Here is an 18,582-nt window from a genome sequence, read left to right on the forward strand (position 1 = left end):
AATCTAATAGCATTATATAAAATGAATTAAGGGTTAAAGTTTTAATGACAATATTTCTGTAGCTTTTAGTCTCAATTTTTTGGTTAACATCATTCCTATTATGCTTCCTGATCTTTCGATTTTATGCACCATTGATGCTAATTTACCGCTTCAATCCTTTCAAAGAAAGCTATCTAGTCTTAGGTAGGATGTAGCTATTGCCATCTGGGCCAATGTTCATTGCCCATCCACAGCTGCCCTTGAGAAAGTAGTGGTGAGCTCTAGCTTAGATGTCTGTCAAAATGAATGTGTCCCCACAGTCCTGATACGTAGGATGTTCCAGGACTTTGATTCAGCAAAGTTGAATAAGTGACAATACATGTTCTAGTCAAACTGTGTGCAACTTGAAGACAATGTGGGGGTTCCCTTGTGCTTACTCCCTTGTCCTTCTAAGTGTACAGTTTACAAGATCTTGTTGAAGAAGATTTGTTGAGTTGCTGCAGTGCATCCTGTAGAAAGCAAATGTTGAAGGTAGGCTACAGAAGTGGCAAAAGAGGTGGATGATGAAGTGCTGAACAAAAAGCTGCTTGGTCCTCTTGAGTGTTCCATCTGCATCCATCTAGCAAGTGCTGGGTATTCCATTAGCTCCTGACTCAAGCCATGGAGGTAGTGGAAAGGCCTAATTAGTTCAGAAGATGTGCCATTCACCATACAGTACCTAGCTTCTGACTTACATAAGCAGTTTCTCCTTTAATCTGGCTGGTCCAGTTTCTGGTCGATAGTCACCTCCAAAATACATCTGCCAGTGGTACTTCCATTGAATCCCATGGGGAGGTGGTGAGCCTCTTTCTTCTTGGAAGTACTCATTGCTTGGCACTCATATAAGAAAAACACTCCTCTCTGTTTATCACTCTGAGCACAGGGATTGCTTCATTATCTAAACAATTAAAACTAAAGTTCCATCAATTTCATCTGAAATTAATTAAAAGGTACATAAGGGCGAACCTAAATTGACTCTAATTTTTCATTCACCAAATCAATGGGAAAGCAAGTGCCTCTTGATGTTTGTCTTGTCACAAGCCCAGGCTCATTAACAGTAGACTTTGAGAGATCAGCAGGGGTTGATGACTCGCACAAGGCTGGAGTATATATTACAGAGAGAAGATTTTTACTCAATGACTTTCAAGTACTATCTTACAAATTATGACTATTAGTTACATAACCAGAAACTGGTAGGCATGGTGGACTTCATTAAGTGTGTGGTGGATACTTTTTCTAAGTTTTGGTGGCACTGATTCATGGCATCATTAATGTGGTCTGTCAAGGTGCAGTTGGGGTCACTATCCAAGAGTCATTGGTATCGGTTGTAGCATTTCACAAGGACTCAGTCATTGTAACAAAACAGGCCATGGGATTCTCCATTTCCAAGAGCTAACTAATCTCAAAGTGAAGCTTTGATTGTGCTCCCTGGATGTAACACTTTATCAGTTCTCCTGCAGTTCTGTGTGAGTGCAAGCGGCATGGGAAAAGAGCACGTTGCCCTCTCTCAGGATGACAGTAACACTGATTGTGGCTGACTTCCTTGGTATGCTTGATTTCCTGTGAGCTGTAGGCTCAGTCACTGAGTTGATTCAAGAGAGACAGATCGATAGAGTTTATGATATTAAAGGAATCAAGAGAAAAGGAGGCTAGTGCAGGAAAGTGGTGCTGAGGTGATAATGAATGGTAGAGGGCTGAATGGCTTCTGCTTCTACTTCTGATGTCCCACTGAACTCCCAGCCAATGCTCAGTGTGAGAGAAGAGGAAAATGGTATGTTTTTGCATGCATGTGGAAGATAACAGGTGTGGCTGGTTCCTCTTGGCTGCACTTTTTGTTCCTCTCCATGGTTTCTTGCCTGCTCCTCCTCCTCCTGCAGTTGCAATGGCACGCAGCTTGTTGAAACCAACAGAAGTTTCAGCAGAGGTTTAATGTCCTGGCCTTCAGGCACTCACTAGATGCCTTCAGAAATTTCCAACAGCCAAAGCTCATGGAGGAACAAACAGCAGACAGGCCACTCAAATGGCGATGCAAGAGACTGCAGATGCTGGAATCTGGAGCAAACAGCAAACTGCTGACGGAACTCAGCAGGTCAGGCAGCATCTGTGGAGGCAGAGGGATGGCTGCCGTTCTGGGTCGAGACCCTGCATCTGTGCTGATGAGTTGACCATTGACCATTTACTTGGCAGTAGCCGATCATCTCCTTTAATAGTGCTCACAAAGATTGCTCGCTCCACGTTTTCTGGGATTGATTTAGAATTGTTAAACAGAACTACAGGGCTGGAAAGGGGATTTGGATTCCAAGGCAAACCCAGGCCTACGTTTCTTTATCGTAGAGGTATGGGGGAGATGGGGATGGGTAAGTTGGGGGGGGGGTTGGTGGTGGAGCGATACTAATATCTCGAATGTGATATGAATATCTGGAATCATGGTCCACCTTCCAGTAACTTCCCTGTGTTGAACTATTCCAAATATAAATTACCAACACCATAAACTTCTTTAAAATATTGGGTTTGAAAAGATTATTGCAGAGAAAGTAGTGTGCATCTTTTTTTGGTGCATGCAGTGGGTGCTGTGGGTTGTAGCTGTGCCTCACTGGATAATCTGAAAAAGAAATGGAATATTGGTGAAAGCCTGGTTAAAATAAAATCTTAAGGGTGGCTGGACCATGCAAAGAAATGTCACCGGCATGTTTACCAACATCCGTTGCCTGCAGAGCTCATAAAGCACACATCACTGGAAGCAAGTCAGATCTTAAAGAACACTCTCTTTGGGAGCCTCAGTACAACAGCACAAAAGGCAGCCATGGAGGTGATGAAATATTGGCACAATGAGGGACGAATGGGAGACACGGCACTTTTGTGTTGTCTGTGAACCTCTCTATGTATTATACTGGGCCAATTGACCTCTGTGCTAGTGACTGCACCATATTGCAGTGATGTGTAAAGGTGTTATGATCTCTTCATGTAATGTTTGTGGACAAAAGTGGAATATAAAAAATATGGCTAACAGAAACTGTGGGCAAAACATCAAAATTCCAGCAGGGAGCCTTTATTTTGTGTCTCTTTGTTAATATATTAAATTTCTTGTTTTACTGTGAGTGAAAAATGCAGGTCATAAGTTGCACTGTTAAAATCCAATTTCAGTTGGTGAATGTGGAAATGGCTGTTGTGCACTAGTTGATGTCATTAGATGTGCAACTGATGCCAAGCAAACATTAGGATCATTAGGTGAAGTGTGCTCCGAAGTGCCCAGTCCAATTTTCTGATGGTCACTAATCTATCTAGATGTGATCACTATCATAATCTAACATTTGAAGTTAGTTTTCTGCACAAATGATGCACAGAAAGCACATGTCAGGAAGCCCAGCTTCTGGAACATAATTTCAAAATCAATACTATCACTTTAAACATTAACCAGCAATGAGAAAAAACAATTTTTGCTTTCACAGCTAATTTGCAAAAGTGTCCCTGAATTTTGCATTAATTAAAATGGTAAACACTTTGGGGAATTAGCCTTCCATAAGCATGAAGGATTTTTAATTATTTTAAAATCTGGTCTATAAGCTGAACTTTTGTGAATATAGTTCCCTTATAAAATGCATAGTGTGGGCCACTTGCATAAACTGGAGACTTACTGATAGCTGACAAAGCTTGTCTTGTCACACTAGATTATGGTGCAAATGAGAGACAGATGGAAGGAGTAGTTGCACCCTATACTTTACTGAAATATTGCAGTACATTGATTGGAGCCAATCTTGGACATACCTTACTGTACTATTGAGAGACTGCAGTAAACTCTTATACACAGTTGCTTTCTAAAGGTTCTACACTGAATTCATTCACCAGTTACTCCTAGAAGCAATTCCTTGCATTCTCTATGAATCAACTACATCTTTAAATGCCTGATATTTAAATATGTCAATTACAACATCCAAGGATCAAGAAAATAAAACCTTGCCAGTTTATTCGGGTTTATTGGAAGATATTACATGTTATATCTCATGATTTCCTCTTATTTGGTGAGTGGAAGAATAAACAATGCGCTAGAATGAAGTTAATGCTATGGCCAACAAACAACTTATTTACTTTTAACAAGTAAAGGAACAACAATGAGTACAAATAATACATTTATAAATCTTTCACAAAATATGCAAGATAGTAAAGCCATCTCTGCACTACTCTCAATGAAAAACCTGCCCTTGAAACATGGTCACTGATCTTACATGCCAAAAATTACCACTTAAAGCTCCTGATTAGCTTCATTTCTGATGTCATCAATTTAATCATTGTTTTCATGTAATACCTCCAAAGCAGTGCTCCAAATTCCCTTGAAAATACCCCACGACAAAAGACCACAAACCTGTATTTCTCATCACTCTGTTTGCGCTTTTAAATATTCTTAAGATTCGAGGAGATGTTTGCCTAGACCAATATAGTTGCCAAATAAACCTATACTGTAAACAGCCCCCCCCCCCCCCCCCGGGTTTCCATCATTGAATGGATAACATGATCCATTGATCAATTACAAAGACTTTAAAGCCAAGGACCAAGTAGTAATCTAAATGATGTTCAAAATTCTACAATGATCAAAACAAGCAGATTAATATTAGCATATTCTTGTATTTTTGCATGTCATTTCCACACGTATTTAACGAACCACTGCCGTAAGTTCTATGCAGAATACCAAACCAGATGAAATCTCAAGAGCAGAGGTGCTGTGCTCCTTAATTTTCTATCATTTGGGTTGTCTGTTCTGCAAAAGCTTCTTGGCATTCAACACGCTTAACTCATCTGCAAACTGACCAGACTGTTTGTACTGTTCTCCTAGTGGATTAAGTGGGAGTTGCTGGTTTACCAGGACATATACTGTTCTTATTTTGTTGTTGTAAGTAGCCTCAGGAGTCTTCCTTTAGTATGAGCATAGAGATACATTGAATTTACAGAACCAGAACAAGCTATTCAGCCCATTTGAACCCATGTTTTTGATCTACACAAGCCTCTGTCTAACGCTGTCAACATTTCATTTTCTTCCTTTCTCCCTTGTAATACTTACCTAGCTTCACCTAAATGTATCCAAGTTCTTCCTAAAAGTACTCAATGTGGTAGTAAATTCCATATATCAACAAAGCTCCAGGTTAAACAGTTTCCACTGAATTCTTTTTGGGTTTATTAGTGACTATTACATTTTCATGATAACAAATTTTGAACTTCCCCCAAGTGGAACCATCTTTTTCATGCCTAGCCTATCAAACCTTTTCCCAATTTTAAAAGCCCTTGTTCTGTTGCCAATAAAATTATTCTTTTCCAAAAGAGGGCCCCAGCTAGTGTGGTCCATCCTGCAGTTGTAAAAATAGCCTATTCAATAAAAATACGGCCTACCGATTGATCATCTGTGTCTGTTCCTTTAAATAGGTAGAAATCCTTTCCCTACTGGGCACCCATCCATTCTGAAGTAAGTGCCCAAAGCTACACCGTCTTTTCTCAGCTATGGTTCCAGTGGTGGTTTGGCACTGATAACCAATGGGAGAAGAGTTTGCCTCTCACTGCATGCATGGAGCCTGATTGGTGGTGGAAGCAGTGGGTATTAGCTATATGATTTATGGGTGATTTGAATGCCAGAGTTTACATAGAATAATTGCGTTTTTCATTCATGATACAATTTGTGACAACTGTACAATGTTTTTCATTCAATAAAAGGTAAAAGGCTATATCAAAAGTATACATCTAGTTAAGAATTTGATTAAAGTGGAACATTTTATTCTCCTCCACAAAACAATAAATTGTTAAGAAAATAGGATTTAGGTATTCAATCATTATGGTGGCAAAATGTTCCACAATGAATATATGTTACAATTAACATTTTATGCTTTAATGTGAGAAAAAATGTCAGACTGAAATGCTTTATTTTAGTGACAAATGGAAAAGTTAAGAAGAAACAAATGATGTTCAAATTCTTTGAAAAATAAAGCTTTCCAGTAACAGGCAGCAGTGCAGATCTTAAAGCAATCAAGAAATAAGTTAACTGTAAAGCACCTGCTTCCCACTATATTAAACTAGGCTTTACTTATAAAATGCTTACCATGAATAAAATAGTACGAAAATGATATATTGCGGATGGCATGAACTTCATAAATGAAGAGAGATGGAAGTAGATATCAGAAAGTGCCACAGAAATGGCATGGATTAGTGATGATGGACTGAAGAGCCCAGGCACAGTATTTCAGGCACTGAGCACTGAATCAGAATCATTCCCCACTATAGACTGCTCAAGCTTTGAAAAGCCTGTCATGCACTTTTGAAATTCACAAGACAAATTTCACTCTTTGCAAAGTCAATGAAATCTGCTAAAATGGGCATGTTCAGCCATTGCAACCTTAACCATTGCACATTCTGCACTAATCATGCTGAACTTCCACTTATTTGAAAATGTATTTGGAACATAGTGAAGTTATATGAAATCTTTTCAAATTCTTTAGTCTTACAATGACAAAATGAGCATAGATTATTCAGGTTACCTTTACCCTGGTAACAATCTACTCAAACCTCAAAACCTAAACGTTGATTTACGATGACACTACGGTGGATGCATAAGGTGTTGTACTTATTTTCTCATGCTTACACCATTGACAAATGAATAATTTTATATTTATGCTTGTCGATAGTCCTGAGCAATGTTCTGACTCCAGCTCCGATTACTTAAATGATATACAGTAGCATGCAGTTCTATAATAAATATTTAAAGTAACTTTTGTGCCTTAATTTGCTGTTTACTCTGAGCAATTGCACACATTGGTCAATACCCATTTGAACCAGTACTGATATCAATAAAAAATGTTATAAATTAGCAAATAATGTTAGAGGCATGTTGATTTTAATCTTAATGGGGGTCTTATAATTAAGTATACTTTCTGTAGTATCAATACCCATACATTGTTGATGAATGTAGCACATTGCACACATCTTAGTTCTGCAATTGTATTAATCTATCATTAATGCCAAGGATACTGTTCTGTTGTATTTCAGAAGTCTCCAGCACTGGGATGCTGCAAAGGAAACAGCCTAAAGCCCCAGGGCATTTATATTCTTCATGCTTGCACCTAAGCCTGGCAAATTTCAAGTTGGAGAAATTGACTATTCTTATTATTCTGCAGAATTGTAGGTTAATTCCCATGGGATTCATTTAATATCTGAGTTTATTAGTGAGCTGTAAGGTGGACACAAAAACTAATGGAAATGAGCAACAACAAAACATCACAGTAAAGATAGAACAATAGCTGAAGTATATTCTTTGTAGTAAAGCTTTCTACATATCTTTAAACAAATAATCACTTGCTCCTTCATCTCAGCAAAGCAAGTGGCTGAATTAGCTGAAATCACTTCTTTTTTTGGAAACAAGGCAGTGGGCATTTTAACTGTCCCCAGCACAGGAAGTGTTTGAACACAGTTCTAAGACGGTCTGAAATGACATCAACATAAATGAAAAAAGTAGAAAAGTGGCTGTGTCCTGTTTTGATAACACATATTTTTAAATCCATGGGCTTGATTTCTATTAGCATCAGTAGTTTACAAAAATTGAATAATATCGTGTCCTTATGAAGTTCAGATTTTCTTGAATTCGACATTCAGATTTACCATGGGGAATGGTATTCTATTAAATCAAAACAGAGTTACTTGACTTCTAAGTGACTTTAATTCACAGTATTCATTGTCAGCAGAATCTTATAGTTTTCTTTACATTGTTCACCTTGAATACTACAGCACCCTCAGCAAAGAAAGAATAAGGAAGACCACAGCAAGCACTGTGACTCCTTTGCTATGTAAAGACACCTGTTTCACTCAACATATTAAGATATGGAAGATGAGAGAGGAAGAAATGGAAAACACACACTAACCAACCAATGGAAATGATGAAGTAGACAATCAAAGTAGGGAAAAGAGAAAGAATTGGACCTGCACCTCTATTTTACGGCCTTCTACGATTGTTCCATTTAATTTCTCCCGTGCCCTGTCCGCGTCAGCACTGGTTTCGAAAGTTACGAAACCAAATCCCTGCATGCAGGTAAGAGAAAAGGAAAAGAGAGACATGCATATGATTATACAGGAAATAAGACCGTCTCTTGATACGCCAAGTACACTAGCTGGAACGGCAAGGTAACAAATTCAGTCTACAGGAGCACAGAACAACCAGACCTCAGAGTGTGAAAAGGCAGGAAATCTCAGAGTGAAAGAGATGGGTGGACCAATTGAAAACATATAACTAGATCATTCACACATTTGCGGTAATTGTGCAGGCTGAGATCTTGTACTGGATAATTCCACTAGGACCATCAGAATATGTAAGGAGCCAACCTGGAGAGGAATGCTTTTCAGCCCAACATCTGCTCAAAGAGGTTTCTTTACATTGCAGTCCTTCCTTTGGAATGTAACCAGTGAAATAAATTCTGATATGTAAGAGCATAGCATTTAGTCTTGTTAGTTATGAACTGAAATACAATTGCATCATGTTTTGGGGTATTTTGCAAGAGAGTGTCAAACAATTTCAAAAGTGATCAGAAGGTAGCAACAGTTCCCAACTCCTGGAATTTTCCTTCTGTTGAAACTATATGAAATGAAGTGAAAAAAAGATAATTTAAATTTAATTTATCAAAAGCAAATATAATTGGATCAGCTAAATGGCCATTAGATAGCTGAAGGGCTTGAGGAATCATGGTTCTACGGGATCTTATTTCCTGTTTTGTAATTGGATGCTATATCATGTATGGCACACCCATGGAAGAACCTGGGCAGAAACATCTCACAGATTTTATTTTGTCCTTATTTGTATCAGATAAACTCATAGCTTTGCATTGCTTATTGCACACTTGGCAATTCTAGCTCAGCTGTCTAACTCTGTTTGAAAGTATAAGTAAAGGAGAGACCCAAGAGGTGTGCCTGTGTGTCAGATTCATCCACAAGTGCTGGGTGAAGCCTCACCACAGAATCAGCACAAAGTGTGAGGTGCAGCTCTTGTGGTTCCTGAACAAAAAAGGAGTTGGGTTAAACTCATGATGCTGCTCAGATCATAACCTTGCAGGGAATTGACTGCAGATGATAGCTCTCCACAGCAGTAAAGGGCTTAGGTTTGAGGAGCATATCTTCAGTCTGCTGCCCTGCATGAACGTAAGTAGATAATCGTTCAGCCAACTAAACAAGCCTAGTGTTGGATCACTTGAGAGGATATTGGCTTTGTGGAATCCAAAAATTTCCAACAGTGGAGAGGAAAGCCAATGGTTCTTCAGAGATCTCACTTTACTGCCAACTTTATCAACACCTTCCCCCCTCCCCGCCAATCTTTTTCAAGGTGGTTCAATGAGCTGAAGGGTCGTCAATGGATGTTGTAGGTGAAGAGAGTTTGAAAGCTTTGCAGAGTTGAGACACATTTATTTTTAACAGTGTTGGTGATTTGTCCCTAAATACTGAAGGTACCATGCCATTTGATCAGCCACTTTATTTGTTACTTCCACCTGCCTTAATTAATTTGTTTTTTTTACCTGCCTTACATGTATAGAATTAATCACCCTGTAGATGCCAATATTATCAAGGAAAGGATAATGTCACTTTTGATAATAGGTATCGTCATTAATGGGGAATGATGCAGTATTAAATCTGATCTGTTTCATGCAGGATCTTGTGATGCTGTTGTAAATTGAACTTTGAGACAGTAACAAGTCCAATTCAAGATATCAAATATCATCTTCTCAGCAAAACTGAATGTCTTGCTTCATAAAAAGCATTAAAAATGGCAAGGGTTGCTCTTGCCCCTGGGTTCTGGCAATGGGATAATCAAAATTAGTTAATTGAAGTTTGCACCTAACAGGTAGTCATGGTTGAGAAAAGGCAACAACTACATTGGCTTTTGTGAGTTTCTGTAAAAGGTGGAAGAAGTAAAAGATGGTAGTTATCAGGTGCTTAATTTAGATCCTTTCTTCAGTGTTGTCACTGTTTGCTGTTTTATAATCAACTAAGGGAACTTCAGTTGACAAGTTGCTAAAAATGATGGACTGGGATCAATTAGTTCCTCTGTCGAACTGTGGGCAGATAATACCAAAATGTTTTTGGTATCAGGCTTTTAAAGGCAATTGGATAATTGTGCTGCTACTTGTAAATGGAACATACGTATGCAATATTGGATTGAGATAACTTCTCAGAAAATCTGACAGAGAACTGTTCAGCATTATGCATGTGAGACAAGTGACTGCTCTTCTGCATAGAGTCTGCCTTGCTTTCTCTGAAAATAGAATGAACTATTCAGTTTGTCCACTAAATAAATGTCCTAATCTAATCAAATACTTTGTAGTCTTGAGCACATAATTATAACTTTCCTGACCTTTATCATTGTTTCTGCTGTTTATAAAGTTGCACTGTTCACTTTGCATAACTTTGATATGTCATGAGGTTTTAAGATCACAACTGCATTCCATAGTGAAAAGTAACATTTATCATTACAATGTTAATTTGTAAAAATTAGAATGGTGTTCTTAGAATTTCCATACATCTAAATGCAATTAGCTCACCCCTTCAAATGCAGTAGTCAAACTAATATTTTTTGTAGCCAAGAGCTGCTGTACATTTTTGAATTTTGTGGTAACTCCAGCTCTTTTATCATCACAAAATACATGTAAAATTGCACCAGATTTGCACAAATAGACAAGAAACAGTGTTATTTGAAAAATAGTTTAGTTTAGACTTTTTAAAATATATCCTAGTTATTATAATTACATCATAGACTATGAATGTGCATTTCCTGTGCTTAAGATGGTTTGTATCCTTCTGCAAATTAAATTGTTCAAACAAGTTTAGTCCTTCAAGCAATGTGGTGGTGTTTTCAAGAGGTCCTTTTTACTTGGAAAATACAGTTCATATAGATTTCACCTACTTACTCAACTTTAAACTTCTATTTCAGATTATCATCTTCTGATGCATGGTCTAGTGGTATACATCGGCACAAATAAAATTAGATTACCAGTTACACAGTGAATGTTTCTTCTGTGAGACATACGACATGATTGGGTGAGAAAATACCAATTACTTTGTACCAAATCAAACATGCTTATCTAACAACAGCAATCAACTATTTCAGGGGAATTGTTGATTTGGGAGTTTTCTCAATCTGATTCTAATTGTGCAGGACAAAGAAAGGATGCTGTCAACTCCAGAAAATGATACCATTGTGTTCAGTGTGGAGACTAGGTGGTCTGTGGAGAACATCAATTTCCTGTGCACAGGAAACATCAAGTGCACAGGACTTTGTCAGATGTCAGCAATCATAAAACACTGTGGGTCAAGTTGATTAATTGCATATGCGCACTGAGTCTCTGTTCTCAGTAATCCTTACTCTGTTTGAAGGATGCTACAACTTCTATGTTGAATGTTCAGAATATCAATCGTATTATTAGAACTGAAGTGGACCAGAATGAAAATAAACATGCAGGAACCAATAGATTCAAATATGTTCTAAATCACACATTGTACAGGCTAAGTACGTTATTTATAAATTCTGAACTAGTTGTTTTGTAATTTGGGTTTAAGAAGTCATTTTACTGTACCAGCAATTCTTTTCATGTATTGTCAAAAATCTAGAGCATATTAAAATGAATCTTATATTCATCTAGGGACATGCTCTGTGCTTTAGGGACATGCTACTATAGCTTTCAAATCAGTTCACAATTTAAAATAAATGTTGGTTGAATAAAAACAAATGGGCCCCTTGGAATAAGTGGGAATCTGTTACTCACTGGACTAAACTATAAAAGGAGAGATTTAACGAAGGTGTAGAAAATTATGAGAGGCCTAGAAAGGGTGAAAAAGCAGGGCATATTTTCCTTAGTAGAAAGTTCTATGGCTAGTGGCAAAGATGTTAATGAAAGGATTAGAGGGGAGTAGAGGAGAGATTCTTTCACCCAAAGAATGAAAGGTATTTGAAACACACTGCATGAATAGGTGGTTGAACCTGCAATCCTCAATGCATTTATAAAGTATTGTGGTGAGCACTTGATCTGCAATAATCTACAAGAGATGGAATGTAGAATATCTCATTAATGTATTTTTGACCATCATGAAATGATGGGCTGAATGGCTTCCTTCTGGTGTCATAATTTTTTATGATTCCATTACTTTATTATACTGTCCCATGATTGGCAGAAGGTATACTAAAACTGTTACACATGCTCCTATGGTTCCAGAATGTTTAATTGTGGCTAAGTCTTACTATGTTAGTACCAGAAAGACTGAGGCATTTTGATTACTGTTGTTGCATATTATGGACACTGGTTAGAATCAAGCATGTGTAATTAGTTAACAAACAATCATCCTCATGATACAAAGATTTACACACAATGAACCTCTTCTTCATTCTGATGGTTCTATCACCAGCAAAGGGATTAGTTGTTGGCCCATTATCTATTAAATCTCAATACCTTTTCCTCATGCTTGAAACTGAAAACTGCTTGTCACATTGTAGCACGAATTTCTGAAAACCACTGTTGGAGCACAGTGAGGAAATTAACAAATAGATCGAGTAATACCTGACCAGAGTTGTGTACTATTGGTGAGAAGATCTCATCACAAAGTTGTTGGAGGAAGGAAGCAGTACTAACAATGACAATACTTGAGATATAGCAAAGTAGCAGAAGTATATGTAATAGTTGGCATAATGAAGTGATAGCAGAAGTAATAGTAAAAATGGATAAGAGGATAGTGAAATTATACCAAAATTGAAGTAATTGTAAAGGAATATTAGGGTAGAGAATTTAATAAAATAGAGATAACACTAACAATCATTTTGTACTGCCACTACAAAGTCCAACTCCCTCATCCCTTTGGCAACCTGGGTCTACGATAATATCTTTAGGATCAGGACTATGGAAACGGCATGGTAAACACTAATGGATACTAGTTTCCTGGAATGCAAGGTAAATGAAACAACAATTGAAATGTTTAACCTTTGAACAAGCCTTTCCTCATGATTCCACCCACTCGTCCACCTTGTCACCCCACCATGGTGACCGCAGGGTCAGTGATCAATCATAATATCACCTTCCAGTCCAGCCTGCTCCATTGCTCTGTGCCCTACTACTGTGCAAGAGTGAATTTCATTTGGTAATGGTGCCAAACCATGCCCAGCTCTTATAAGCAGCACTGGCTTGTCCTTTTAATCTTCTAACCCTACTCTTTTGCACATTAACCTTCTAAACCTGCTGTTTCATCCACTAATCTATTAAAACCTGTTGTTTTTGCGTTAATCCTCTTACCCTTCTGCTTCACGTATTAATCCTCTAACCCTGCCATTTCACACATTTTAAACCTGCTGTTTTGCCCCACAACCCTTTCAGGATAACAGGCCACCTTGAAGAGCATTCAAGGTTTGTGATGTTGCACATTCTGAGATTAACATCAACGTAATTCTTGATAGAATGCTATCACACTCATTTAATGTCCAAGGTAGAGCAATTTTTGACATGTATAAACTTCAGCATTATTTGTGTAATTTTATGATATGTGAATATATATGAACAATTAAAAGTAATCAGATAATTCATTAATCCATAGAACTGCTGCATTTATTTTAATTGCCAAAGTAATCTAGGCTATTTTCAGGTCTGTAATAATGTCACTCTTGCAGATTATTTAGGGTCCACTGAGTCCAGATTACCGACATCATTCTCCCCCCTTTTAAGGACGAATATCTTGAAGGAAATTTAATGCAATATTTGTTTTGCTGTATTAATAATTACTCACGACACCTTTGAAGGGGCTGTCATGTTGGTGCTTCAGGGCTTAATAGTACAAAGCAGGTTCTACTAACCTAGAATGCCTTGACAATTTTAACTCTATACATTGATTATGCTTCTTTACATTATGTAACTTGGAAGATCATCCAAGACAGTTTCCACAATTATGTTTTCAGTGGTCATTACTAAAATATGATGGAGTTAAAATGGAGCACAGAATCCATATCCAAATGGAGATTTGTGTTTATTTTTGTGTATTACCAATTGAAAGCATTTGGTGATCTATTTCACAGTTTGAGCACATAATCCAGGGGAAATTAGTGATATAGCCAAACTACTGATGCTTTTTACGGATGTACATGTAGTCATTCCAATAGGAAATTCTGTCCAATATTAAGAATGTGTTTTTACAATAATCTGTTACAAAGTGCCTAATAGCTTTGTTCAATGCACTCAGAACAATACATGCACAGTCTCAAAGTTACAGAAATGATAACATGAATTAAATTAAATGCATTGCTTACCTTAGATCCCCGCTCATTAAAAATTATTTCAACGTCTAAAATTTTACCAAATTGCTGTTAAAAGACAAGAGAGACAGTTATTAGAAATATTATACTACAATTCACATAGTACAAATTTCAGAAACAATTCTTATAGAGAGCTGAAAAGTTTCCTTGCAAACCGATCTTTTGTGCTGAAGGTGAGCAGAAAATTTGGAGGGGAGATACTTCACCCCATTAAACCACATCATGTGAGGGGAGATACTTCACCCCATTAAACCACATCTTATTATTCAGTTCTGTTCTATTCTGTTTAATAATAGGATCATTACTAAATTCTATTGATAATAGAATTATCTCTGCAACACAGAAGCAAACTGTTGTAATTTTCTCTTATAATTTGTCAGGTAATTATTTATTTGTTAGTTTACTTGCAGCAAAATGACTTGACTAAGTTACTTCTAAAAATTCCAGGTGAAACCATTAAAAACCCAATAATTGGTAAGAACATAAAATGTATTCCATATGATTCTATTGTTTACATTTGGGTTATATTTATGAGCTTACTCTAAATTAGAAGAGAAAGTGTTTGCATGAGTCTGTTATATGCATCAAAATAGAAGGATTTAAATCCATGAGATAAACAAGGTTAAACAAAAGTATCCCAAAATTTGTCCAGACAAGTGAAAATATCATATGATCTAGCCATAACTATAATCATAAATCACTGATATTTGGCCTCAAACCATTAGGAGGTGACTCTCCATCAAGGATGTGGCAACTTTTCAAGGAAGAAAATTAACATAGAGCACACACATGACAGCAACAAGTGAGATGAGGATGCACTCTCAGGAGCTAATAGGAAATAATTACATAAGCTTGTGCTTGCAGATAAGACATGATTACTCAATCCACATCATGTCCATCCATTATCAGATGGGCATGGCTTTAGCCATATGACCACTTTGAAGAGTACGAGTGGAATAATGAATAACAAGGCAAACTGTTGACGTTTAAGTGATTTTGTAAAAGCACAGATGATTTCAAATATATCTGCAGGGCTTAAACCAATGAAGGTTTCCTTTTCTATCTGATATTTAATACATGAACTGACTATTTTGCAGGTTACTTTTATTCATGAAAAAACCTGGTGTTACATTCTGTAAGGTGACTGTTCAGAACAGGTGATTGCACTAATAAAGAACAACAGGTATAAAACATAACTGAAGCATTAGACAATGTGATACAGATATGGAAAATACAGGGAAATAACCTTCACGGCAAACAGCCAGCTCCATCAGGTGATATTGGGTTTTGGTTCTCACTGCACATACAAATTAATAATGCAGCTTGCAGATGTTATTAAAAAGAGATTGTTGCTGGTGTTAGGATTTCACATTTGAGTAAGCTGTTCTGTCCATGGGAAACCTATCCCAGTTTCAACAAAGTGTGACCTAGCCCCTGCACTCAAGGCTTTGTGTTTCCAAGGTTCCTCTGCTTCCTAGGCCTTTCTTAAAAGCAATGTATAGACCCAGCTATCGTGATCCCGTTTTAACTCTAAATCTAGTCTCTCCAATCAGTGGATCTCCCTTGAGCTAGCTTTTGTGGCCTCTGGGCAATTCCCTACGCAGCCTATCTACTCCTGTGCATGTTCTTTTCTGAGGTTAAAAATTACCTTATTTTGTTCATTCTGAAATACCACTGTATTTCAGAAATGAAATATCTAATAATAATAATATGCTACCAAGGATATTTCTCCTAAAGTAATTTTATCCAGGTATTCTCATTAAACAAACATTAATGCACTGTACTCATAAGTGAGCATTTCCCGGAATAGTGATTAAAACACATAATCTTTTTTTATATCCTTAGTTTTTATACCTAATTACTGAATATTGTTATCTGTAAATTAATTTTCAGTGCTAATATTTTATCCACATTTTATAGTCTCTAAAATTGCTTCTGTATTGTTTAAATTAATTTCCTAATATACTGCATTAGGTTTAAGCCAAGGTAAGAGCATTTAATATTTCATTATGAATACATCTTTTAGTTAAAAGTGCAACAAACACACTTCTACAGAAAACATAGCAACATGTTTTTTTAGAACTCTTGAACACATTTTCAGTACTGTTTTCCCAACACATCATTGATACCTTTACAAATGAGTTCCTGCAAATGATTAATTCTGATTATAAGACAAATCAGAGAAGTGAATAAAGCCACAGATCATATTTGTAATTTTTGACATTGTGAGTGAATGAGTGGAACTGTCTTGTTTTTGGTTGGAATTTATGCTGTTGTTAGAATCCTTATTTAATGCTTACAAGATTCAACAACTACTTCTGATAAGTGAATACAATTTTGGCAGAAAAATGTTAGCTCATGAAATGGTAATAGCTTCCAGTCCTACTTTTGTACTCAATTTTATTTGTTCTTTTTATCATTTTATACAATAGGATGTGAAGTGACTTCACAATAGGAAATAAAGATTCCTGGAAATGTGTTGTGAAATTAGTTAGTTAAAATTAAATTTGCCACATTGAAGATCTTTCTGAGTTGCACCCATTTATTGATGTAAAATGGACACAATTTAATAATGGATGATCTGTATTCAAGATGTGCAGGTGTTAGTACCAATCCCAAATTCTAGGGGCCAGTTTTTTTTAGATGCTTAAAACCTAAATATACAAACCAGAGGCCCAATGGTTGCAAAATAACTTGTCTCAAAGTGATTGCTTCATGAGAGGGAATGGCTCAGGCCTTCACCATAGATAACTCATCAGTGCTCCCTGAATTTTGGAATTTATAGAATGTGGGCATCTCTAGCAAAGCAAGAACCCACTTCCCATCCCTAACATCTCTTAAGAAGGTGGCGGTGAACTGATTTCTTGAGTTGCTGGAACCTTTCTGGCAAAGGTACTCACAGGTGCTGTTGGGGGGAGTTCTATAGGTCAGATTTTGGCTTTGTTTACCTTGCTGTTGAAATATTAACAGAAATGTAATTCACCTGGCCACACAGTGTTAGAATTGCTTTCTCTCTCCCACAGCTGGTGCCAAATTCCTTCTCCTGGAATCTACTGGCAAGGCAGATCATGGGAAATTGTATTCTCCCATGTCTGTTGAGGGGACAGTCAGCGCTGGGAACTCATCCCACGTGCACAGGGAAGGTCCCATCTCAAAGCCTTAGCTCTGCTGCAAAATTCTAGACTCAACAATGGGCGGATACATAGGCTGTATCAGGTAGCAAGCCAAATATCACATCATTGCCATTATTGCATCCTGCACATTTTTCGGCCATTTAGATTTTAGTTGTTGAAGTAACAAGGTAGGTAGCAATTTTTTTTGGAAAGTGCATTTAAGAAGGTTGGTTCACATGTAAATGTTGGAAGAAACTGATTAATTTGCTAGTCCCCCTTATAGGGGTTTATACAAGTAGTTACAATGTTGGGATAATGATAACAGGAAGAAGGACTTATACGTGGGAAATAAGGTTGGCGAACAAATGTTACACAAAACTTTGACTAAGGTAAATCTCATCAAACGTCCAAATCATAGCCATCTCCAACAATACAGAGAAAATGGGCCTTTACAAGCATAAAGTTCATTGATCCAATCTGACGGATTCTTTTTGCTGAAAAAAAATTTCTTTGTTTTCTGTAACATTAATATTTTTCCTCTCCCTCTTTTCATATTGTTTTTGAGGGCATCATTTTTCTGTCCAATTACTGCATTATGTTTTAAATCTTAATGAACCCTTAGAGACAAGTTGAGATACTCATTGCAATCTCGCTCCTTTTCTGTCAGGACATAATAAGGGCTTTTATCATAAATGGCTAATTACTACAAAACTCGCATTTTAATTGCTGTGAAAAGTCCATGAATTCTATTTTCTGCTAGAGTAACAGTGGGCTCAAAGTGCTTAGTTGACACATACGAACATCTAAGTGAAGAGGGAGACGCAGAGAAAATCTCAGAGCCTTATTCTTAATGATTGCTGTTGTCAAAATGCAGCTTGCAGATTGTTTAAGTGAGATCCGTTACATTTTTTTAAGAAATGAAACCAATCAAGCATTTCATAGTAACTGGAAAGGAATATTTCCTGAGTAAAGGTTGGTTAGGTCATTTTATTACAACACAATCCTTTTAGATACACTTCAGGCCAAGTGGCAACAGATTTATTTTTCTCTGATTGGAGATGAGTCTTTATGGGCATAAGTTTTTAAAATGTAGCCTTAACAGAAAGGATTATTGCACTGAACTATTGAATAAATTGTCACCTGTATGCAAAG

The 18,582-nt window shown here is 37.0% G+C and overlaps 1 protein-coding gene across 15 annotated transcripts in view; it reads right to left on the bottom strand.

The window, feature by feature from the left end:
- rbfox3a (RNA binding fox-1 homolog 3a) overlaps positions 1-18,582 on the bottom strand; it is a 994,762-nt gene that overhangs the window by 57,595 nt on the left and 918,585 nt on the right. For 14 of the 15 annotated variants that reach the window (XM_052032864.1, XM_052032863.1, XM_052032858.1 and 11 more), the window contains 2 exons: positions 14,312-14,365; positions 7,975-8,067 (listed from right to left, as the gene is read on the bottom strand). In XM_052032864.1, coding sequence (XP_051888824.1) covers positions 7,975-8,067; positions 14,312-14,365 — 147 coding nt within the window. The remainder of the gene's footprint in view (positions 1-7,974; positions 8,068-14,311; positions 14,366-18,582) is intronic. The other variant, XM_052032857.1, reaches the window with a different exon arrangement.

The sequence above is a fragment of the Pristis pectinata genome, chromosome 18 (genome assembly GCF_009764475.1).
Source record: "Pristis pectinata isolate sPriPec2 chromosome 18, sPriPec2.1.pri, whole genome shotgun sequence".
In the NCBI taxonomy this organism is placed as follows: domain Eukaryota; kingdom Metazoa; phylum Chordata; class Chondrichthyes; order Rhinopristiformes; family Pristidae; genus Pristis; species Pristis pectinata.